This window comes from Anabrus simplex, chromosome 6 (genome assembly GCF_040414725.1).
Source record: "Anabrus simplex isolate iqAnaSimp1 chromosome 6, ASM4041472v1, whole genome shotgun sequence".
Lineage (NCBI taxonomy): Eukaryota > Metazoa > Arthropoda > Insecta > Orthoptera > Tettigoniidae > Anabrus > Anabrus simplex.
In genome coordinates, this window is record NC_090270.1 from 18,727,816 (window position 1) to 18,753,542 (window position 25,727).

Consider the following 25,727-nt stretch of genomic DNA (forward strand, 5'->3'; position numbering starts at 1 on the left):
TCCAAGGAAGGAGAGGCCGTGGACGACCACGATTAAGATGGAAGGATACCATCCAACGTAGCATTATAGAAAGAAACCTGGACTGGGACACAGTGTTGGAGGAGGAGTGGTGAAAAGACTGAAGAAAGTGGAGAGGAATCATATTTGCCCCTACCCGGCTACAGCTGGATAAAGGGAAATGATGATGATGAATATTACGTAAATCTTAACTACAAGAACTTGTATTGAAAAGGTGGTCTTAATAAACATTTTTGTAATGCTATTGATAAACATCAAATTCACTACGGATCAAACATGAGAATTAGCACTTGTAACGTACCACTTAGTCGAGCAGCTCATCTACTTTCTCCCAAGTCTTCCCAGCCCAAACTTTGTAACATTTTTATAACGTTACTTTTTTGTTAGGAAATTACCCAGAACAAATCGAGCTGCTTTCCTTTCGATTTTTTCAGTTCTCGAATCAAGTAATAATTCTGGTGAGGGTCCCATACACTGGAACCATACTCTAGTTGGGGGTCTTACCAGAGACTTTATGCCCTCTCCTTTACATCCTTACTACAACTACAATGTACACAAAATGTGTTTTAAAATCAAATGTACCTATATTTTATAAATATTACATGCAACAACACACGGTTCAGTGTACTTTATAACTTGTGTATTTAAGTGTGCTGCCCAGTTTAAAATAAATTTAAATATAATACCAAGAGAAATATTTAAAAGTGTTGTAGTAACTCTGTCAAATGGAAAGTTAGTGTTCATATCCTGAAAAAAAAAAAAAAAAAAAAAAAAAATGTTTAGGATCAAAACATGGTATTTTCTTCTTGTTTTATGACCGCATAGGATCACTTTAGCCAGTCCATTGTTCAGGTCTTTTTGACGGGATTGTTCGGGCTTTGCACTCCTCCCAGTACTTCTTCAGGCTCTCTGTTCTTAGTGCCCTTTCCTTGGTTAAAAATGTACGTGTATGGTTTGTTTCGTTTAAGGGTAAAGCGGAGGTTTGTATTCAATTTTATCTTATTTGTAGTATCTTCTGTTGTAAGGCCTATTTCCTTCAGATCCTCTCTTACTTTTCTGATCCATTTACATCCTGTTGAGGTATTTTTTGAGACAAGATTGTGTTGTACTAGTTGTTTCAGATATCTAAAATCCTGCATCGTCAGGTTATGCCCAAGGAATCCCAGTCTCCTCTTACGCATGGTATCTGTAATGGGTTCTAGCTCTTTGTACACGACTTTGTTAGGTATTATAAGCCACTGTCCATCTTTCTGGTATTTTTTGTTGATGCAGGTTCTTCCAAACCTCCTTTCAATTTTCTGAAGTCTGTCAGTCGATTATTTATTCAGGTGAAAAAGTGTTTCTGCTGCATATGTAGCTTCCGGTTTTATAACTGTGTTGTAGTGTTTTATTTTTGGAGATGTCCCTTGTTAATTTTTGTGCTATAGCTAATCTATTTGTTTTTTGTTTGGACTGAGATTTTTCACTTACGTATGTATGTGTTACTAGCAAGATACCCGTGCTTCGCTACGGTATTATACCGAAATTTATATTGGATGCTTAACATTTTTGTTGTATGTCCTCCGCTCTCTTCGCTCAGTGCCAGCCAGCCGCACGCACGCAAGCGTGGATCATTCGAGACTCGACGTGCAGTCTTCAGTGCGCGTGTCTGTTACGTCGTGTGCAGTATAGAAGGAGCTCCCTGTCTGTCACTCATGAGGTGGATACGAGACACCGTATCCACCTTTTCGTATCCACCTTTCCTATTGACGCTACCTGCCTTGCTAAAGCTACGGATAAGGTCAGTACACTTGCTACGGTACGTACTTACATCCGCAATGGTTGGCCCCTTCAGAACAAACTTCCTGCCCACCTTGCGCCTTATCATCGTATTCAGCATCGTCTTACGACTCGTGCCGGAGTTATACTCCTCGAAACCGGCACCACCTTCCGAGTGGTTATCCCACCTAGTCTACAGACACAAGTTCTCGACTTGTTACACCAAAGTCATTGGGGTATATCCCGCACTAAGCAACTGGCACGTCAACACTGCTACTGGCCTGGTATTGATGCCACCATCGAAAAGCTCATCCGCCATTGTGAACAATGTCAAATTAATCAGAACGCCCCGTCTTCTGATCTAGCTTCATGGCCTCCTGCTACTTCTCCAAGGGAACGAGTTCACATCGATTTCGCAGGTCCTTTCCTCAATTCCATGTGGCTCATCGTCATAGATTCTCTATCGAACTTTCCCTATGTAGTGGATATGCATTCGACTACTACTACAGAAGCTACCATTCGTGCTCTTCAGAAAATATTTACAACTGAAGGCTTACCTCAAGTCCTAATTTCTGACAATGGACCGCAATTTACAGCTACTGCTTTTAAGAACTTCTGTACCTATAATGGCATTTGCCATATCCCAGCACCGCCTTTTCACCCTCAATCTAATGGTGAAGCTGAACGCTTTGTACAAACTTTTAAGAAAAGTATGAAAAAAGCTGTCTCTTCAGGCTTAACTAAAGACCAAGCATTGTTACAACTCTTAAGCAACTACAGAACTCTGCCCGGCGCTGATAATGTCACTCCCGCACAAAAGCTCCATGGACGACCTCACAGAACTTTACTTTCTCTGTTACAGCCTCTTCCGGCCCAGCCTAAGACCTCGCCAACAAAGTTCACCGTCAACAACAGGGTCTACATAAGGACATTCAAGTCAAACCCGGTCTGGTTACCTGGTGTCATCCGCAGATCTTTGGGCCATCGTCTCTACGAGATTCAGACTGCTGAGAAACTCATTGCCGCCACCAGGACCAGATACGCCTGCGCTACCGTCCATATCCGGCTATTGATTCTCTTGTTAAGCCAGATAAATCTATTGCTGAACGAGCTTTAGACCATTTAATAACCATGGGTTCCTTTCAGGACGATGCAGCGCCACTCCGCCCAGTCACAGCTCCGGACAATACAACAGAGACGTCAGAAGCTCCTTGCCCAGCATCGTAGCCGCCGCTTCACGCCGTATTTAGGAGGGGAGGGTGTTGTATGTCCTCCGCTCTCTTCGCTCTGCGCCAGCCAGCCGCACGCACGCGTGGATCATTCGAGACTCGACGCGCAGTCTTCAGTGCGCGTGTCTGTTACGTCGTGTGCAGTATATAAGGAGCTACCTGTCTGTCACTCATGAGGATTCTCCCCAGTGTCCTGCTCCAGAATACACTGAACGTCGAACACGGAGGCTACTCCTCTTAAAAATGTGTCTCGACCAGGTGGACGGAATTCTGGTAGCATGAGGTTTCACCTCAGGTCACTACTCCACTTTCCCGTTCCTTCATCCATGTCGAGTCCCGATGTTGTATGCCACACCTCCCCAAGCTCACTCAAGCTCCGACACACACATTAGATTCTCTAATTGTGAACATAGCTTTCATTTAGTACAAGCTTATGAATTCAGACGCTTTAAGTTAGAAGGAACTCTCTTAGCTAATCTATGCTAGTGCAAATGATAGTTTTCAACTATCACGAACTATATCTTTCCCAAGAACTATCTTTTCAAGATAGCAGTGAGTGTAAATACATTCAGGGTGTACATAGTGTATAGAAACAGAAACTCTCTCAAGATAAATCATCTACTTTGCTTCAAGACAATTTTTATGTTTTATTCCTGTACATACTGTAGAATTCTGTGTGAAGCAAATAAATAAGTTGTGTTCTTGTAAACCTTATCTTGTTTACAACAGTTTTATATATAATCCGCCGAAATTCGCAATCAGACTCGTTTTTGGAGAGAATCCGCCAATATTACATGTAACTAATCTCATGATTAGACCCGTATTGAAGTTTGCTATAAATGCTTACAATATAGTGATTATTTTAATCCATCTATTCAATATAAATTGGTTTTGTGTTGCTAGTTCGTAATACTACAACACGAATTTACAGGGACATGTTTCACTTTATTTACAAGCATCTTCAGCCTACATAATTGTCTCAAGGTTAAGACCTGTCATATTTGGATTGTTTTTACAAATTTTTTTGCTTGAGTATAAATCCATGTTTAGTAATAATATGTTAAAAACATAGGAATTATGTACACATTAAAAGTATGACAATATGAATTACAATGTTGAATTGAAGTAACCCGTAATTCTAAAATACATTGACGTCCAAAACATAGCAACTACAATTTAAAAATTTGGTTAAAATTGTTTTCACAATTACAATGTTGAATTGGAGAAACCCTTAATTTTCAAATACAATGACGTCCAAAACATAGTAACTACAATTTGAAAATTTGGCAAAAATTGTTTTTACAATGCTGTGGTTGATTGAATCAACTGTAATATGGCTTTATATTTGAGTCATAAATATAAACTGAAGGTTAAAATATAGGAGCCATTTTTTCTAAAATCCATTGATTTCTGGAACACAGTAACATCCGATATTGAGAATTTGGTTAATAATTGTGATCTCCAATGCAATTATTTGGTGATTTGATCAGTGAAAGTATTATTCTAAATTAGTTCTTGTTTATTGCGACTTGAATATCCATTGGTAGCAGATTGTATTAATGTAGTTGTAGTTAAAGCAAATTCAAAATGCCAAACTTAACGTCTGTAACATAATCAGTTTTGATATATCAGTATCCTAATTAAAAGAATTCAGCCCCATTTTCAGTCAATTTTCCTCTCCAACCAAGTGATTTTTCCGAAAACTAAAAAGCATGTTTCTTTATTTTTAATAGAGATAAAAATACCATTTTTCAATTCTGTAACATGTTAAGTTTTTGAGATATACTGTAGGAATTCTCATTTTAAATTTCACCCACTTTTTAGTTCCCCTTAATTGGAGTTTCCAAAAACAAATGACCTATGTTTCCTTTACTCTTAGAAGAGAATCCAAATATCAATTTTTACGTCTGTAATATTTTACGTTTCTGAGATATGCTCCAGATATAATCTTTCTAAAAATTAACCCCAATTTGTCACTCCTGCTTAACCCCCATCAATTGGATTTTCCAAAAACAAAAAATACGTGTTTCTTTATTTACAAAGGAGATCCCAAGTACCAATTTTTAGGTCTGTAATATCTTCAGTTTCTTAGATATAGGTATCCACATTAACGGCATTCAACCAATTATTCACCCCTTTTCGCCCCTCTTATTGGGATTTTCGAAAACAAAAAAAGTACATGCTTCTTCATTTTTAAAGGAGATCCTAAATATCAATTTTTACATCTGTAAAGATTTAACGTTTTGAGATATAGCTACACTCATTTTAAAAATCCACCCCCTTTTTACCCCCCACTATTTGGATTTTCTAAAAACAAAAGTACATGTTTCTTTATTTTTAAAGGAGATCCCAAATACCAATTTTCAGTTCTGTAACATCTTGAGTTTATGAAATATAATTATCCTCATTAAAGGCATTCAAACATTTTTCACCATTTTCCACCCCTCCTATTGGGATTTTCTGAAAACAAAAAAAATACGTGTTCCTTTATTTTTAAAGGAGATTCTAAATACCAATTTTTACATCAGTAAACCTTTAAAGTTTTGAGATATAGATAGACTCATTTTAAAAATTCACCCCCCCCTTTTAACCCCCTTAGCGATGGAATATCCAAAAATCCTCCCTTAGCGAGCACCTACATGTTTATATGAATGTATCTCCAAAATTTCATTTCTTTATGTCCAGTAGTTTTGGCTCGGCGATGATAAATCAGTCAGGACAAGTTCTTTTATATATATATATATATAGAAGATTACTTCTCCAAGATATTTAAATTGAGTTATTATTTTGACATGGTGTTTTATACAGATATAATATTAACAGAATTTTAAGATGTATATGCAAATACATCAGATTACAAGCACTTTAAATTTAATGAATGAATAAAGTAATTTTTGACATATTATATGTGACATTAGATTAAGTTAAGTGTGTATGCATGTTATATCTTCCCCAAACGTTGTATCTAGGCTGAAGACGACCTGAAGGAATGGTCGAAACTAGACCCGATGTATAATAAACAATAATAACAATAGCGTAACATATGTTATTGAAAAGGTGAACCTGCCAATCCTGTTGAAGACAGTAATAATAATACTAAATACTAATGCCTTACTTTCTAACACGTAAGTTCTCCTTCTTCATTTCCTTGAGAATTTTCTTCCATTCCTCATTCTCCTCCTTCAGTTTGTTTATGTACCTGCAACATTCAGTTTCAACATTACTGTGTTATATTCTAACAAGACAAATTGCACTTACTGAAAGTGAACTAAGTAACTAAGATAGGCAAGCATTATGAAAGACATTTAACAATAATAATTTTAATAAACTGAAACTACACACATACATCATCATTATAGACTTATGTCTTTCAGTTTTCAGTCTGCAAGCTTCTGTGAATTAAATAAACTTCTCCACAATCCTCTGTTTGCGACTAATGTGAATTCCTCCAGACCTGCACATCTTATCTTTCGCTAATTAAAAGTCAAGTATAACTATCACCACCTTGGTCTCCCTTTGTTTCTCTTACCCTCCATGGTCGAGCCCATTATTCTCATCCTCCATTTGGATCATGTTATCCATTAATGAAGCTGGTTTACACTCAAAACTTCACCTATCTAGGCAGCAAAAAGTTACAGGCACTTTACTGCCATGTTGATGGACTTGGAAAATGCTTGCTTTATTCCTGAGTGGCAGGGAATAGAGTGTGTGGCCAGGCAGTGCAGTGAGCATGGTAAGAATACGGAATGAACGTTTAGTTTTGATGATGATGCTTGTTGTTTAAAGGGGCCTAACATCTAGGTCATCAGCCCCTAATCGTACGAAATGTTATGACAATTTAAAATTCCAAAATTCATCCACAGACCAGAATTCAAAACTTGATGATGAAGAATGAATGGATGAATATGGATTTAAAATAATCAACGGGTTCAACTTGCAATACTGAAAGTTAAAAAAAATAATTCCAAAATCAATACACTCACTAGAATTTTTTTTAAAGACGATGAACAATGATTATGAACTTCAACCAGTGGATCTGACCCGCAATGCTCCACCTTCCCAGAAACTATCTTAAAACAATTGTATTACTGACTGAGGGACTGCTTCCAAAGCACAATCCTGAATCAATGATACTTGCTGTCTAAAGGGGTCCAAAATCAAGGTCAAAAGCCCCTCATAATGGTACTTTTCGCTAGTAAAGTCGAACCATGATATTTCTCATGTAACGGTACTAATCACAAGTAACGCAGACTCACGGTGTTCCACACATTGTGGTACTACTCACAGGTAACACAGTGGTGTTTCTCACATAATGGTGCCACTCATAGGCAACGCAAACCCATGGTGTTCCTCACATAGTGGTCCTAATCACAGGCAATGTCCAGACCAGTGGTGTTTCTCACATAATGGTACTAATCACGGGTACTGTAAACCCATAGTGATCCTCCCATATTGCTACTAATCACGAACCTATTGTGTACGTCACACAGTGGTACTACTCGCAAGTAAAGTCAATCCATGGTGTTCCTTACATGATGATACTAATCACACCTAGTCTCATGGTTCTAATTCAATCATCTCTTGCTAGCCTCTTACGACAGGCAGGGGATACCGTGGGTGTATTCTTCGTATGCGTCCACAGGTGGTAATGTTTAGTTTAAGAGTGGAGTTCTTGTTGAGCTCACGTTACTAGTGTTGTATTCCTACATTTGTTACTCAATGTTATCTGGGTATGGTGATGTATTAGTATTCTTCTTCTTCTTGAGGCGCCTTCTCCTAGTGGAGGTTGGTGGTCCACATAGTCAGCTCCCAACGTGATGTTGCAGCATGGAAAGCATCTTCTGAAGTGCAGTTGTGCCATCTTCGGATGTTCTTCAATTCGAACTTTGTTGTACACTTTGATCTTTCCTAAACTGTTGGACTTTCTAGTCATAGCAACGTTGAAAGAATTTCCACCCCCCCGGAGATCCAAATGGAGAAATAGTAACTCCGGATAATAATTTTATGTTAAACAGAGCCATGCCATGTGAACTTGAAGGGTTTCAGGATCTTTAATGCAGTGGTTTCCCATTGCCTTCCGCATCCTAATGCCGTTGACCAGTTGTAGGTTCTTCCGCCTTTTGGGACCATTTCCTGTCCCAAGGACAACAGAGTGCCCTAACCTCTACCCGCTCATCCACCCTTAAGCCCTGTACAGACGGAGACATTTCTTGTGACAGAACTGGCGCAATCTGTTGTTACCATTTATTGTACAATGTACTGGTATGCCTTTTGTCAGTAGCACATGAACGCACGATACCTTAAATGGTACAAATTCTGTCAGGAAAATGGCTGATAATGAAATTGAGTCGGTGGTACAAGCTGCCGTACAAGCTGTTATTTCTGTGGTAATTTTGCGACGCCGCCGAAGAAGTAAATTACGCTGGATGAATAGAAGATGGTGGACAAAACCGTGGATATTACGGCGAGACGAAGGTGGACATGAATTACATAGTTTCCTGAATGATGAGCTGAGGACAGAGGACACTGATTCCTACAAGAGCTTTTTGAGAATGAATGAACAGGCTTTCAACAAACTGCTACAGTTAGTTACGCCCAAACTCATGAAGCAAAATACAGCCATGCGAGAAAGTATTTCTGCTTCACGGAGGTAAGTACCAGAAAGTTCTGAGTGATAGAACCGTGTATTCTTGAAACATAACCTCGCCATTGATTGAATGATTATCTTTATAGGTTGGTACTTGCTCTCTGATTTTTAGTAACAGGAGAGTGCTACAAGAATTTAATGTTCTCATTTCCAATTCCTGTAAGTACAATCTCTACAATTATTCCCGAGACGTGCACAGCAATTTACCACAGCTTGAAGGAAACGTACATGAAGGTATGCCTGTATTTTTAATTAAATTTTAGTATGCTTTAAGTTACATTTTATGTGTTTACCTGATATTTTAATGCAAATATTATGTTTTTCTCTAGTTCCCATCAACAGAAAACGAATGGAGGCAAATATCACGGCGGTTTGAAGAATTATGGAACTTTCTGAACTGTCTTGGTGCCTTAGACGGAAAGCATGTAGAATTCCGACTACCAAGAAGTATGAGCTCTTATTTCTATAATTACTTGCACTTGTGGATGCACAGTACAGATTTATTTTTGTGGATGTTGGTTGTAATGGCAGGTGTATTCAAGAACAGTCCGCTTTACTACATTGTTACCCACAGCACAAAAAATTTCCTCCTCCACAAATATTACCTGGAACTGAAACTGCAACACCTTACCATGAAACCGTACAAGGGCAATCTTACTCAACAACAGAAAGTATTCAATTATCGTTTAAGCAGGGCAAGAAGAATGTCCGAAAACGCATTTGGAATATTGTCCAACCGTTTCAGAATGTTAATGAAAAAAAAATGGAACTTCCAGTTGAAACTGTAGAATTAATAACATTGTCTGCATATGCACTGCATAATTTTTTATTGGAAACATGCGGCAACAAGTACATGGGACAGTTGGAAATGGAAGATACAGATACGTGTGTCATTACTCCAGGAGAATGGAACAATGGTCTTATGAGGATTGATAGATCTAAAGTTGGTGTACACACATCAGGAGGTGAAGCTCGTGAAATAAGGGATACACTCCAAAGATATTTCAATACTGCTGGATTTGTCCCATGGCAATGGGAATCTATTAAAAGATGTAAATAATAATAGGCCTAATGTACATAGTGTAAAAATGTACACTTTTATGATTACAAAACCGAGAAAATGTTACTTGGATGTGTGATTGTAACGAAATTGTAAAAGTGATATATTATAAAACGAAAATATTACTTGTAAGAATGTGTTATTTTTGACAATTCTCTCTACTCGTTTTCTCTCTCGTGTATGTCCTCTTCCTGTAAGGAGAGCAATACTTCTGAAATCTGCTTTTTAGCTTTCAAAACCAATTTCCTGTTTCTTTATACTTTTCAGTGTTATGGAAACTAGTTCTCCTAAGACATCAAAGTCTTTTTTTTAGTTTTTCTTACATTCTCAAGGATGTTGTGTACTTTGTTAAGAATTTCTGTTTCTTGCGCGATTGTGTCTCTGTCCTTCTTTCTTTTTTTTAGTAGTTACTCCACTAGTGGATGGAGTGCTGCTAGTTGATGGAGAAATACTGGTAATGGTTACAGGCTGCAGATGTTCATTTGCATCTTCAGGAACCACCCATTCTTCAATCAGAGAGGAGTCTTCAGAATCAAAATCAGGGGAAACTGTCTGAGATTGAGACTTGTCCTAAAACGAAAAGAAATGTGTGACATGCTTTTATGCTTTCTTCATCATTATTATTATTGCTATTTACAACACGTATTTGGATTTGAAACAATAACGAGGCTATATCTAAGACTGCATGTGATCACTGTAGCCTCTACGCACTAGTAGTGCTTATACGGTAATAGCTTCAGCAGCTGTGGGGCCGACAAAATTTCCCTATCGAAATTTGAACATGTGCATATTTTAACTTCATAAAAGTAATAAACTATTTAATAATATCGAATAGGTTTGACAATTGTATGTTGGGGATACACGATCATGTTTATTATAATGATGTATTTAAGCTGACTCCTTATCCCCAACATAAAATTATGCAATTTATTAGTCGTAAAAATTTACGTTTTGAGATGGAACAATTTCCTTACCGTCACTATGTCATCAGAAGCTGGTACCAAACTCACTTCTGCATTACAAGTTCCTCGCCTTGGGAGAACATGTTCTGCTAGAAAACGCAGCTTTTCAAAATACCAGATTGTCGGCTTATAAAGGGTGACCGACGGGAATCTGACGTTTTTGGCATGGCTAGTACTCTCGGTAGGAGGAGTGGGGAGCGGAATTGTCAAGCAGGACACTCGCCATGCGTTGCCATTTCAGTAGCTAGGGAGCAGTGGTCGGTTGAATATCGTATGTTTGCGTACGACGCATTTGTGCAGAAAGGCGTCACCGCGGCTCTCACACGCTCGATGTTTTCTTGTGTTCTTGCTGTCGGATCTGGTGGCGTCTTTTTAACAATAGATCCTGTTGTCCGTACATTATTAACCCAACTGAGAATCGTGTTGCAGCTGGGAACGGCGCCACGACGTCCACGGTTGAAACGCACACGAAAAAGTCGCTGCACTGTTAATAACAGACCCGCCATTCTGCAAACATATGATGTTCAACCGACCACTGCTCCATAGCTACTGAAACAGCAACGCATGGCAAGTGTCCTGCTTGACAATTCCGCTCCCCAGTCCTCCTACCGAGAGAGTACTAGACATGCCAAAAACGTCAGATTCCCGTCGGTCACCCCGTATATTTGCCCTGAGCCTGCTCCACTTTTCTTCGATTGTTTGATCTTATTCAGTTCAGCCACAAACGAGGTTCGTAAACTTTTCATTTTCGTCATTATGTCGCAAGCAGTTGAAGGTCTAACCTCATTCAATGCACCTGCAATTCTTTCCAGACCTTCTTTCCTGGTATGCATATTATGGTAATGCGGAGACTTGGTGTTATATAAACAAGTCTCTTCTTTGTAGGCATCGATTAAAACTTCCACTGCCAGCCTGTTCCACTCCATTTTATCATACACAGACACTGATAGCACTCTTTCAAAAACCTGTACTAAGCTGAAATGGCTAGGAAGATGGCACAATATCTGGCGTCATTTGTTGGCATGCAATCTACAAGCAAGTTCATTGCTTGCCACCAGATGGTAAGCAATGTCAATGTTCACACGAAAACATTGTGTTATTGTGCCACTTCTTGCGCAAGAAATGTCTCCGTCTGTACAGGGCTTTAAGGAGACTGTTGGCACTTGGTAGAGGGGATCTTCTTATACCGGAAGATACTCGGTCCCTTCATTCGTTAGCCGCCTGCATATAACAAAATTGTCATAAACAGTCGTTGCTCCCTCTCCACCGCGGGGAGGTGAATGTCAGGATTTCACCGTCATTGAAACTGAGACCATAATGGCTTTTCTCAGTTTCTCTGGATTTTCAGAGAGGGTATTAGTACTGGACAACTGATATTTTTAGATGAGATATTTCTCCTAAAGAAATTGTACGACAGAACAGTTTGCAAATTTCTATATTGTTTCCGAGGTGCTGTGATGCCATTGAGACGATACTTAATCAAGTTATTCAGGTAATGGTGATAAACACGGTTTGTTTTAACCCCTCAGGCATGTCACTATAATACTCCAGGCTCCGCCCGCAGCATGATTTATTTTTCGGTATCCCATTTTCACACCGGGCTGTACCTTAATTAAGGCCACAGCTACTTCCTTCCTATTCTTAGGCCTTTCCTATCTCGTCACCATAAGACCCATCTGTGTCCGCGCGACGTAAAACGAATTGTACCCCGATTTATTTGTAGCCTTCGCCTAATGTTGAGTACGGTATCATATGAATTTTGCTGTAATTTCCACATGAGCAGGTAAAAAGTGATAAAAAGTGTGCAATAACACTTACATAATATCATTAACATATGCTAAACTTGTTATTGTCAATACTGGGACTTACTGTTATAGCCCCCCCTCCCCCTGGTGGTTGCATTTCTCAATGTATTATCACGAATTACACATCGTCAGTGGAAATATGTTCACTAATCTGTTTGTGGAGTCTTTGGAGGGTTTTTATCATATAGAATTTCTTTCACTTCTTTATTTTGAGACTTATTATTTGAAGAGACGGCTTGGATGGCTGCTTTTGAATCTGTAAAGATAAAACAAATTTGGTAATTATTGTTTCTACCTAATAACTATTGTAGTGCATGGGAAATTGCTTTTTTTTTTTTTTAGTTTTCGGCTACTGGGAAGTGGAGTGATAAGAGAGATGAATGAATTCCTGCCCCAGTTCTGTTTTCCTTGTTCTGTGAGCCATCTGTATATACTTTTAGCCACTGATTAGACAAATGTATTTCTTCTATTGTACAGAGGGCCAGCTGTTTTAAATCATAAGGTGAACAGTCTTTCTTGCAGGCCTCTTCTAGCAAAGTAAGATCTGCAGTCACTTGCCTATATTCAATGGGATTGACTGGCATACAGAGCGGTTCAAGTTTTATTCGCAGATTGCTTTTATTAATATATTCTTTGGCAAGACTCAAGGAATCTTTTTTGGTTTTTTAAGATTGTACTAGTAACTGGTTTTTTGGCCCAGGTCATTTGGGGTAGTAAGATGAGATATGCGTTGGCTGTTTGTAGTTTCATCTCTTTTTCTCTTAATAAGTTGTGCATATACAACTGTACGGCAGTTACAGGCATGGTTTTTATTGCACCTGTTATGATTTGTAGGGCATTATTCTGACACCTCTCAAGGCGATCAATGTTTGATTGGGGTGCTGCAGTAAGTACTTCACTGCCATATTTTATGATTGGTTTGATGGAAGTGGAGTATGTTCTCTTGAGTTTGTCTTGAGAGCTCCCCCAAGTAGCTCCTGCTAGTCTCATCAGCAATTTCATCTGTTTGTTTACTTTCTCCTCCACATGTATGTGTTTGGTCACCACTTAAAGGGGTATTTGTGATGCAGTTTGGTCACCCAATGTCGTTAAATGTCAGAAATATGATGAACGGTCATTTGTTTTTATGCTTGGATAAATTTTGGAAAATTTTTACGAGTACCGTGTGATGTATTAAAAAATAGTCAATTGGATTGTTATGAAACGATTAACGTCCAAAGTAGATTGTCATTTCCGTGCGCTTATTTCTGTATTTTGTGGTGTCAAGTTAAGATTTTAAATCTGATGTAAAATTTTTCTGTTTGAAATTATGACGAGAGAGTTGTGTAAGGAATCCGTGGTTACCAGTTTTCAATTGAGTGTAGGCATGCTGTCGTGTTGAGCAATGTCAATTTTTAGTAAGGAGAGTTACGAGGCAAGATCGATAAATATCTGTTATGAAGGGAGTGCTATTTTTTGTCCGCTTAACTGTGTATAACTGACAATAAATAACAGTAAATTTTGTCAGTCAGTTTTGTGAAGTCCAGTTCAGAAATACGAGGTCACGTTATGTGGAGATGTTTCTTTTTCTTCTTTTTGCTAGATAGGTCTTATGTCGACGATGGGACAGGGAAGGGCTAGGAGTTGGAAGGAAGCGGCCGTGGCCTTAATTAAGGTACAGCCCCAGCATTTGCCTGGTGTGAAAATGGGAAACCACGGAAACCCATGTTCAGGGCTGCCAACAGTGGGGTTCAAACCTACTATCTCCCAAATACTGGCCACACTTAAGCGACTGCAGCTATTGAGCTCGGTATGTTCCATTATCATAGTATTTTGTGGGGTTATGCGTTGTGGATCCTAAGGATTATATTCCATTTTTATGTCGTAGAGTTTTTTTGTGTTTTGAAGCAAGTGGTTTAAGTCTTGTTAAAATGTGACTTGAGGTAGGATTTTGGTGAATCAGGTAGTTGTGTAATGCTTAGAGATGGAAATTCGGTGGATTCCGCGTAAAAGTTAGATTCACAATATGTATGAATACTGAATGACATCTTAAAGTAAATCTATGTGTATAATCTGTTTGGGTCAGGAATGTTGTATTTGTAAATTTATCAGCGAGACTGGATATCGTTTCTTTAAAGCCCAGTTTAAATGTGTATAGAACATACAGTTCCTGTCAAAGCTAAGGGGTAGCTTGTTCCGCTAGGCAGCTGATCAGGGAGTTTGACTTGGGAGATAACGGTATCTTTGTGGCTGTCGACGTGTTAAAAAATGTATTCTTTAGAATGGAGTTCGTAATTTTGTAAGAAACTAATTGAAATTCTTGTTACTGAGTAATGTGTATGTTATTAGATCACATTCAGTAATAGTAATATGTTTAACCAAGATCTGAACGTACACTGACTGACAGAGCAAATGCAACACCAAGAAGGAGTGGTTCGAAAGGGATGAAAGTTGGGAAAAAACAGAGACGGCACGGACGAATAATTGATGTTTATTTCAAACCGATATGCAGGTTACACAATGCGCACGGCATCGACTCAGTAGGATGTAGGACCACCGCGAGCGGCAATGCACGCAGAAACACGTCGAGGTACAGAGTCAATAAGAGTGCGGATGGTGTCCTGAGGGATGGTTCTCCATTCTCTGTCAACCATTTGCCACAGTTGGTCGTCCGTACGAGGCTGGGGCAGAGTTTGCAAACGGCGTCCAATGAGATCCCACACGTGTTCGATTGGTGAGAGATCCGGAGAGTACGCTGGCCACGGAAGCATCTGTACACCTCGTAGAGCCTGTTGGGAGATGCGAGCAGTGTGTGGGCGGGTATTATCCTGCTAAAACAGAGCATTGGGCAGCCCCTGAAGGTACGGGAGTGCCACCGGCCGCAGCACATGCTGCACGTAGCGGTGGGCATTTAACGTGCCTTGAATACGCACCAGAGGTGACGTGGAATCATACGCAATAGCGCCCCAAACCATGATGCCGCGTTGTCTAGCGGTAGGGCACTCCACAGTTACTGCCGGATTTGACCTTTCTCCACGCCGACGCCACACTCGTCTGCGGTGACTATCACTGACAGAACAGAAGCGTGACTCATCGGAGAACACGACGTTCCACCATTCCCTCATCCAAGTCGCTCTAGCCCGGCACCATGCCAGGCGTGCACGTCTATACTGTGGAGTCAATGGTAGTCTTCTGAGCGGACGCCGGGAGTGCAGGCCTCCTTCAACCAATCGACGGGAAATTGTTCTGGTCGATATTGGAACAGCCAGGGTGTCTTGCACATGCTGAAGAATGGCGGTTGACGTGGCGTGCAGGGCTGCCACCGCTTGGCGGCGGATGCGCCGATCCTCGCGTGCTGACGTCACTCGGGCTGCGCCTGGACTCCTCGCACGTGTCACATGTTCCTGCGCCAACCATCTTCGCCACAGGCGCTGCACCGTGGACACATCCCTATGGGTATCGGCTGCGATTTGACGAAGCGACCAACCTGCCCTTCTCAGCCCGATCACCATACCCCTCGTAAAGTCGTCTGTCTGCTGTAAATGCCTCCGTTGACGGTGGCCTGGCATTCTTAGCTATACACGTGTCCTGTGGCACACGACAACACGTTCTACAATGACTGCCGGCTGAGAAATCACAGTACGAAGTGGGCCATTCGCCAACGCCGTGTCCTATTTATCGTTCGCTACGTGCGCAGCACAGCGGCGCATTTCACATCATGAGCATACCTCAGTGACGTCAGTCTACCCTGCAATTGGCATAAAGTTCTGACCACTCCTTCTTGGTGTTGCATTTGCTCTGTCAGTCAGTGTATATTTGAAGCAACGGAAGTTAGACTATAATAAGCGGATTTTAACCACTTCCAGGGGTGTCCAAAATAAAGTATTGGTGGTAGTTATTGATTCATTTTTGAGGGATGCACAAAGCCTTATTTAAATGTTGTGATGGGAGCTGACATAGTGTTGGCTTATTTTACGTCGAGTTTTACTTATGCAGATTTCGAGTACTTAATAATTAGGGTATCCAAGTGTTAATAATGGCTAATGTTAAATTAAACTTATGGTGTGACGTCATGAAACAAATATAATAATGGAAAGGAATAAAATGTATTTTGTTTCCAGCTACGACGCTAAACATTATAATATAACTATGTCAGAATTTTAGCAGGGACTTGTTAAAGAAACCATTCGCCCGTGGAGATAGAATTTGTTGTTAATTAGGATTTATAAAAATTATTTCAATTTATTAAATTATTAAACTCAGTGGAAACCGTATTTGAGAAGTAACTTAAAGCCAAGTGATTTGAAAATGTATTCTGGAATTCTTAGTTTATTTTGCTGGGAAAGTTCAATTGTTAACGTAACGATTAAGGGGATATGTCCGAATGCAAAGGATTTTTCTGCCGCAAAGTGTTGTGAGCGCTGTTGTTGTATTATTTGACTTTGATTGACCGAGCGTTAAATGTCCTGGGATTATTAAAGTGGAAACCTAGATCATCAACTACTTTAACTGAATTATGTTTAGCCTTCAGCTTAGAAACTTGGATGGTCATGGGGTCATCAAGCTCAGCGACTTAGATTAAGGCCATTGGATTTAACATAAATTAGAAAGTTAGATGTTGGTCCATACATAGTCGCAGGTCACATCGATTCAATTAAGGGTCCATGCCGTACAACCACTCTGTGGCACATAGAAATTGGACTGCCTTAATTATACCAAGAGTCCAGAGTTCGTGTTACGAGGGCTGGATCATCATGAATCATTATGATGGTATATGTAGTCTCGCATGGAAGCCAAATTTAAATATCTCCAGACTTTCTTCATTCTTAATTTATGACAGTGGTTTCTAGTAAGGATGCCCATCAGGCAGTTGAGTCAAAGCTTCTCAAACCAGTATATCTCTCCTCTGCATTGTAATTATTGTTGATCGAACAAGATAAGTTTGAGGTTCCCCCCCCCCCCAACTTAAATAACTCTTTATTTAAAAAAAGCACAATTTTCTTAGATTGGATCTTTAATTTGGTAGACCCAGAGACAGATCTCATGCCAACTGCTGATAGGTAAGGAAGGTAGGTATCCTTTATGGACCTCCAAGGGTTCAGTAAATCATAAAGGAACCCATGCATATGCCACTCGTCCTAAATACATTATTATATATTTATTAATTAATTTGTGTCAGAAGTACAAAATATGAAACATGAAAACATAAAAAAGAAGAAGCATGGATTGGACACAAGTACACGAATATATGTTCATCAAGCTACTTCAAACATTTCCCACCCAAAACTTAGCCACTTGGAGAGCACTTGAATTAGCTCGAGTCAAATCACTCATTGTACATCTGGATGGACACAACGGAAAATATAAGAGGTGATGTTTTGTTTGAAATTCTCCCCAATCACATAGAACTGTCTTGGTCGGAAAATGCCAGTTATATAAGTTGTCCCTTGTTCTTGCAACTTTCGCTCGCGGTCTGTTCAGGGACTTCCATACTGGCCAGTTCTCTGTGTGGCCATGAGACATGATGTACATGGATCATCCCTCCTGGATACACACCTTCTTTAGCCACTGGATGCACTATACTTTCACAGTTCAGAGAAGTGCTAAAGCAAAGTGAAGATAACATTGTTCCCAATGATCACTTCACATCATCGTCAAGGGATCCAATTTTGTTTCTCAATAATTCTATTCTCCTTTCTTTGCAGACTGTGTTAGATATTCCTGGACTGCAACTGGATAGGATGACTTCACTGTCAGACCACTGAGGTTTCATCCACACAAATTTTTGATGTAGAAAAGCAGTGTGTTGGGAAGACTGTTTGTAGTACGTGTTCATGAAGAATGCCTACTCTCATCAGGAAATCTGTTTACACTTGTAGACATATGCATGCTTATAATATTTTACCATGAGCCACCACCATATATTTTTTCAGCACAATGTACCAGGTGTATGCATAAGTTTTTGCTGGTTTTTGTAGTAAAGAAAACATGTAATATTCAAAGGAAATTCCTTTTTTGTTTATTCAAAATATTGACCATCGGCTTCTACACACTTCGTCTATCTTTCAGGTAAGTTATGAATACCATGCCAGAAAAACTGCTTGTCTTTTGCAGCAAACCATTCGTCGAGCCATTTTGCAACTTCCTCGAAATTGGTGAAATGGTGCCAGGTCAGGGAAATACGGCGGGTGCGGAAAATGTCGCATCCAAGCGATTTCAAGGTGTCTTTCACTGGTTTTGCCATTTGAGACGGCACATTCTTGTGTAACAAAATCGTCTTCTGGCTCATTCTGGTCATCTTTCGATCAATGCATGATTTAAATTAATCATTTGTTGGCGATAACGTTGTGCATCAACGGTTTCGCCTGGCTTCAAGAGTTCATAATACACAATACCGCTCTGGTCCCACCAGACACTTCCACATTGAAATCACCACATTTAAATTGTTGTTGTTGTTATTATTATTATTATTATTATTATTATTATCATCGTATGGCATTTACAAGCATAATCTGTAAAAATATACAATTAACATACAAATTCAAATATAGAGGTAATTAAACTAGAATGTCCAGCTTCGACAACCACTCCACTGCACTTGGTGTCAATTCATGCAGAGTCCATAAACCGTCCTTAAATGCTGACAGTGGACAGCTCTCAACAACATGAAGCAATGTTTGCTTCTCAGCACCACACTCACACGCAGCACTTTCACAATATCCCCACTTTTTTAATCATATATCGGCACCTGCCGTGGCCTGTTCTGAAACGGTTGAGTTTTGACCACTCATGTTGAGGAAAATCGAAACATGGCACTTTAAAACTGTGTCTCACATGTTCTAATAGATGGAGGGTGTTTATCATATATTTCTACCAGCAAACTATGACTTTCCACAGCCTTTTTCTTTTGATTAAGGGCCGGTTCTACCATCTGCTGGTAAAGTGGCTGGCAGCTGCCCGGGAGGTAAACTACCTGGAGGTGTAAATCGGCTGGTATTTTGGCTTGCGTCCAACCACCTCCGCGCAAGCGCTAGGTAGCTACCAGGAGCTAGACACCGATATACGAAGTTGGCTAGACTGATTTTCAGCGACTTCTCGCTTTCGAGTGTGGTGCTATCTATCGTCAGATGCATGAAACTCATTTCGATTGTCTTATTTCCCTGTGCTTGCGTTTGCTTATTATCACCAAAAAGCCTAATAAGGGGAGTTTTAAGAGGTATGGACAACGATTTACGTCAAGCTTTCGTGATTTTCCAATCTATGATCTTCAATATCAATACCTAATCGGGATTAAAATCTTGAGATTACATTTTCTTACGCCCGTTATAACCTGTCATGTAAGGCAGCGTTTTGAAAAGTATTCTCGTAGTAGATTGGTCAAGTCGCTCGCTCCATAATAGAAGGTACGCAGGTTTTCATCGTATTTCTAATTTACATTTTAACATGTATTTTCGTTCCGTGCCGTTGTTCTTAACTCTCTTTCACGCGCTTCCATATACGTATATACACACACATCTTCTTTACGGACTTATTGCCTTTGAGCATTCTATCTGCAGGCTTCTGTGAATTGATTAAGTATCTCCACGATGCTCTATTTGCAAATTGTTCTGTGACCTCGTTTAGTTCAACCTGCTTCCATTTATTGATAAAGTATTTCATTCTAATGTTTAACTTTATGAAGATAAAGTTGGAAGGTACTGTAAATGTAAAGAACTAATCGGGATAAATATCCATTCATAGGAAGAGGAATTCGGGAATGTAATAGTTTCCAATATCTTCGAAATAATCTACAAGAAGACTATGTAAACAACTAATAGGGAATCTGCTACCTGGGCGACAGTCCTATGTGCTATTAATCATAACATCACTTTCTATAAGTAGCATGCATATAAAGTAATTTCCTAGTAGACATAATATTGCGATTAAATATTTCAATTAAATATATTATTAACAAAAGAACGTATGAACAGAGGCATACAGATTAACACAACGCTAATAATGGAAATAAAAAAGATTCGTCATAATAAAGACTCGAACCTGTATACCTCGTATTACGAAATCAGCGCGTTGGCCATTGCGCTACAAGAACACTCGAATAGTTTGGGTACGGTACATACTATATATTAAGTTATACCTCGTGTCTGAAAATTGAAAAAGTAGAAAACTAAAGCCCATTTGAAATGATTTACAAATAGATTTTGATTTTATATCCTTTTAAAGTTTCTTTACGAAAGCTTGACTTATAAAATGTTTTCCCTAAGCTACCGATGCGAGAGGCTGGTGTGACCATTGCAACACGCGAAGCATTAATGTTCAAGATCCTGCAATACAATATTGGCCACTGTTACAGCATCATGCTTTTTTTCAGTATACTAAGCTAATTTAAGCTGTATGTTACCAGAAATACAGCTAATAATGTTCAACTCTCAAAACTTGCCCGGCAGGTAAAGTCTTATCGGGCCCTCGAAGTGGCCGATAAATTACGCGCTCGGTAACTACGATTTATGCTGCCGATAGCGCTACCTGGGGGTGGTCGAACGGAAACGTCCTTTTACGCGGAGGGCAAATTACGCGCTACTTTACCAGTAGGTGGTAGAACCGGCCCTAAATAAGAAAAGCAATGCAAGCCGCAAATGTTCCTTTTTCAGGCACAAATGTCGTCATGATGATCACTGAACGATACAATCCAGATGCTAGCGTTTGGCGGACTCAACTTGTGTGTGTTGGTAGGTTAATGTCTGACAAACAAACTGACGTATGTGTCATATTCATACGCTGCGTACTGTTCGCTGGTGCTATCTCTTAGTGAAGCCGGAAAAGACATATACATACATCTGGTAACTGATGATGGCATGTAATCCGTGCATATTAGTAAGTTACACATCTATCCAGACAACATAACTCAACTTGTGCTAACTTATCACCAGGGAACGGATTTATATGTAAATACATATTTCTTTAGGAAGCTAAAATTAATTGTATTTTGCATTATCTTTACGAATCATGACGTGTGGAGTTGAAAAATGGAGTATTCATTTTCCATATTTTCCCATATTTTGGAGTTCAGCACATATGTTCCATATTTTTCGTCATTAAAATCAATATAGTCCATATTTCGACTAAAAAGTAGTCCTCTCAATAAAGGAGAAATAAATTAAAAATCTATATTCGAAATATTAATATTTTAACTGGTGTGCAGGTCATTATCACGCCTGTCCACGTCTGGGCTGATAAAATAAGCTCATAAGCGGTGCGAAGAAAGAGAGGGGTTGAGCCCGGAAATGGTGGAGATCAGCCGGTCAGTACTGTGACTACTTGAATCACACTTACAACACTGATAAGCTGCATTACATAACATCGACTGTGTCTGTGACGTAATTTTGTAACTAGGGAAATCTCATTCATCGACGATGTGCTAGTGGTTTCCGAATTAGTTTGTAATTCGGGCATTCCCTTTAATTGCTTCATAACTCCATCTAGTTCACTACCAGTCATTCACAGTTTGAATTAGCAGTAAGACGGATCATAGTGTTCTTGTACGTTAAGTGTGTGCAGTTGTATAGTGATATTCCATAGAAGACATTAACGTTGTTACAATATGCCTAAAGTAGCTCAGTCAACCAGTTTAAAATTGAAAAGTTACGTATCAGAATTTAAAGAAGATGGTTTATCAACTGACAGTAAGATATTATTTTGTAATTTGTGTCATTGTACAGTGACATGTACTCAAAGCTTTCTTGTCCAACAGCACGTTTCAACCAGTAAACACCAGGCTAACAAACAACGAGATTCCAAGCAGACAGAGTTGTTTCCGACACAACCAGCAACTTCCAGTGTAACGTCCGAGTTCAACACCGATCTCTGCCGTGCTCTCATCTCTGCTGATATACCTCTCTTCAAACTGAATAATCAGTGCTTCAGGGAATTCCTTGAGAAATGTACTAAACGATCCATCCCGGATGAGTCAACGTTCAGAAAAACATACTGTTCAGCCATATACGATGAAACTGTTCGGAAGATAAGGCAAGAGATTAAAGACGATCCAATTTGGGTTTCCACTGATGAAACAACAGACAAAGAAGGCAGACTAATTGCCAACGTAATCATTGGTTTGTTAAGCGAAGATTATTGTAAACGGATTCTCTTACACTGTGATGTTCTAGAAAAGTGCGATAAGAAAACTATAGCAAAACTGTTCAATGAGGCTATGGGTATCCCCTGGCAACAGGGCGTTAAGTATAATAAAGTGTTACTTTTTATTATCGATGCCGCACCTTATATGATAAAAGCCGGAGAAGCATTATGTGTTGTATATCCTAAGATGACTCATTTAACATGTGTAGCATATGCCTTTCATCGTGTGGCAGAAGTGATAAGAGGCAGGTACCCCAAAGCAGATTTATTGATTTACTCAGTGAAAAATGTTTTTCTCAAAGCCCACAGAAGAGTTCATCTTTTGAAAGAAATGTACCCAGAGATTCCATTGCCGCCTAAGCCGATTCTAACTAGGTGGGGTACGTGGTTGCAAGCGGTTGAATATTATGTTGAATATTGTTACAAGTGAACTATGTAGCATGAGTGGAATGTAATTTTTTTTAAGACTTTATTGGCGAAGTACTATATAATGTTTTATTTATCATGACCTAACCTGTACTGTTATTTGTAGAGCATAAGATAATTTAATGACCTAACCTGTACTGTATAATGTTGTAACATAGGCATTTGTAAATAGTAGAATTCTGTCTATAGTTCCTGGAAAGATCCAGAAAGTTACATAACTTTTGTACAGGGTGTGTTACTTTGTTGGTATGTGTTCTAGAAAGTGTGTTCTGTCTATTCTGGAAAAATACGACTTTTGCGATCATGCGTATTCTAGAATGTTAGTCAAAGTTCGCGATCGAAAGTAAGGTTGTGATTGGTGAGTCTAGGTGGCGATAGGGAACACGTGCACGCTGATTGGTTGCCTCCAAGGCCAGTAATTCCTATATATAGTGAGCGAGGCAGTGTTCGAATCAATTTTCTGTATCCTGAATTCTGTTGGTCTCGGTTTATCTGTCTGCGAGCAGCCTATCTGGTTGACGTCCCCCGGCTTCGGGGATGGCACTCTGCTCGGGTAAGCACTCTTGAATTCCGTTCCTGCTAAAATTTCCGTAATGTTCCGATTTGCTTTTCATACAGGAGTCTGACTAACCTCGCCTAGATTCACCAAATTAGTTACTTATGACGCCTTAGTTTTTCTGCTGGACTTACCTGTTCGTTTCCGAGGCATTCCCGTTTTGGTTTCACTAAAATATGTATATTGTAGTTTAATAGTATTTCCCTTGGGGTTTGCCTCTGATACTTCTGTATCACTTTAGGTACGCTAGATTTTGGATAACCTGTAAATTGCATTGTACTACTGCATTGGTAACTAGATGTACAGTTGATTTGTAATTTGAATTTACACTGCTATGAATAACCTATGTGTATCACTGAACTTATAGCTCATAACTTGGAATGTATTTGTAGAATTATCTTGTAAATAATATTTTTAAAAACTAAGGATCTCTGTGATTCATTTCGGAATCCGCTATCTAAGCCATGTCCATGCCTTTGGTAGGTTCCCAGCCCTTCCATCTTCCCGTTTTGTCGTTCACTAGTTGGCCCTACTGATAGTTACGTACTTGTTTTGTTGGAGATCCGCGTAATGCTAGCTGCTGTTTTTCCGAGTGTGTAGTGTTTTCTTATATTGTGTATTGTACTCTTACCTTCCCCTTTTAACTGTGTTTGTGCCTTGTTTGGTGTTACCACTGTAGTAGAGGTAACAAATATATAGACTGTATTAAGAACGTTCTGCATGCCATGGACTCTGAAGATGCAGCCTCACTTGAAGCCGTGAAAACAGTTGTCTGCGATACAAGTGTGAGAAATAACTTATGTGACATTCAGCATAATTTCCCATGCATCATAAAAACACTGAAAAGGCTCCAAAATTTGCAAATCTCACTTTCTGAAAGTTGTGAAATTGTGAATAAAACTGTGGGACAAGTAAATCATGGTACATGTAAAGTTTCAGATGTAACAAACATGAAGACGGCCACTGTACTTTCAAAGAACCCTGGATATGAAGAAATGACAAAGGTTTCTGCAATGCTGTGTGGAGATTTACGTGTAAAATTAACACTGGATTTAACCCCAGCAGATATTGTGAAAGTGAATTATGCCCCCATTACCTCTTCCAATGTTGAATGCAGTTTCACTCAATATAAATCTGTCCTTAGAGATAACAGGAGATGATATACTTTCCAGCACTTAAAAGAACATTTTGCAATCCATTGTTTTGGTAATTGAGAATAAGGGATTGTGTGTTCTTCAAATACATTAAAATGAGAAATGCAACATTATGTTGAATGTAGATCTACTTTGTTTAGCTTCTTCGAACTTTGATATTAAATAGACATTAATGTTATATGTGTAATTTTAAGTCCATATATAATTCCATATTTCAATAAAAATAACTAAATATATATGTACATATTTCAATAATTATTAGTATATATAAATCCGTTCCCTGCTTATCACTATAGGAATGCTCTATACTAACTCAAGATTTATATGGTATTCCAGATTGCAGTCTTCTTTACTTCCACTTTCTGCTTGACTTGAAGATGGCTGTATTCCATTACCTGCAATTTCAAAATAACTTCCATGAGTTATTAAATTAGTTCCATAGAAAAGGTACATAAGATTCACAATATACAGAAGTAAGGAACAGTACTTCACTACAGTAAAAACACATCAACATTCGCCTCAGCCCAAATCACTTCAATTGGATACAAAAGACAATGGGTAAGGAAGGAGACGTATCACTTTGTGAGCTTGTTATTTCAAAATTCGCCCACAGAATATCTTGAGGTATAGGGTTCAGCGTTCTTAATTATTTGTAACAAAGTTCGCTTCATTAGTGTGTGACTGACCTACTTCTCAAATGAGATCATGTTGTCCTTCCTACTTGCAGTTTTTTTTGGCCATAGAGGCGCGCGGGTGTGAGCTTGCATCTGGGAGATAGTAGGTTCGAATCCCACTATCGGTAGCCCTGAAGATGGTTTTTCGTGGTTTCCCATTTTCACACCAGGCAAATGCTGGGGCTGTACCTTAATTAAGGCTTCGGCCGCTTCCTTCCAACTCCTAGGCCTTTCATATCCCATCGTCGTCATAAGACCTATATGTGTCGGTGCGACGTAAAGCCCCTAGCAAAAAAAAAAAAAAAAAAAAAAAAAAAAAAAAAAA

The 25,727-nt window shown here is 39.2% G+C and overlaps 1 protein-coding gene across 2 annotated transcripts in view; it reads right to left on the reverse strand.

The window, feature by feature from the left end:
• The window catches only part of LOC136875417 (uncharacterized), a 57,865-nt gene that overhangs the window by 11,502 nt on the left and 20,636 nt on the right, over window positions 1-25,727 (reverse strand). For both annotated transcript variants that reach the window (XM_067148974.1, XM_067148973.1), the window contains exons 2-3: window positions 25,042-25,123; window positions 6,121-6,204 (exon numbers count right to left, since the gene is read on the reverse strand). In XM_067148974.1, the coding sequence (XP_067005075.1) occupies window positions 6,121-6,204; window positions 25,042-25,123 (166 nt within the window). The remainder of the gene's footprint in view (window positions 1-6,120; window positions 6,205-25,041; window positions 25,124-25,727) is intronic.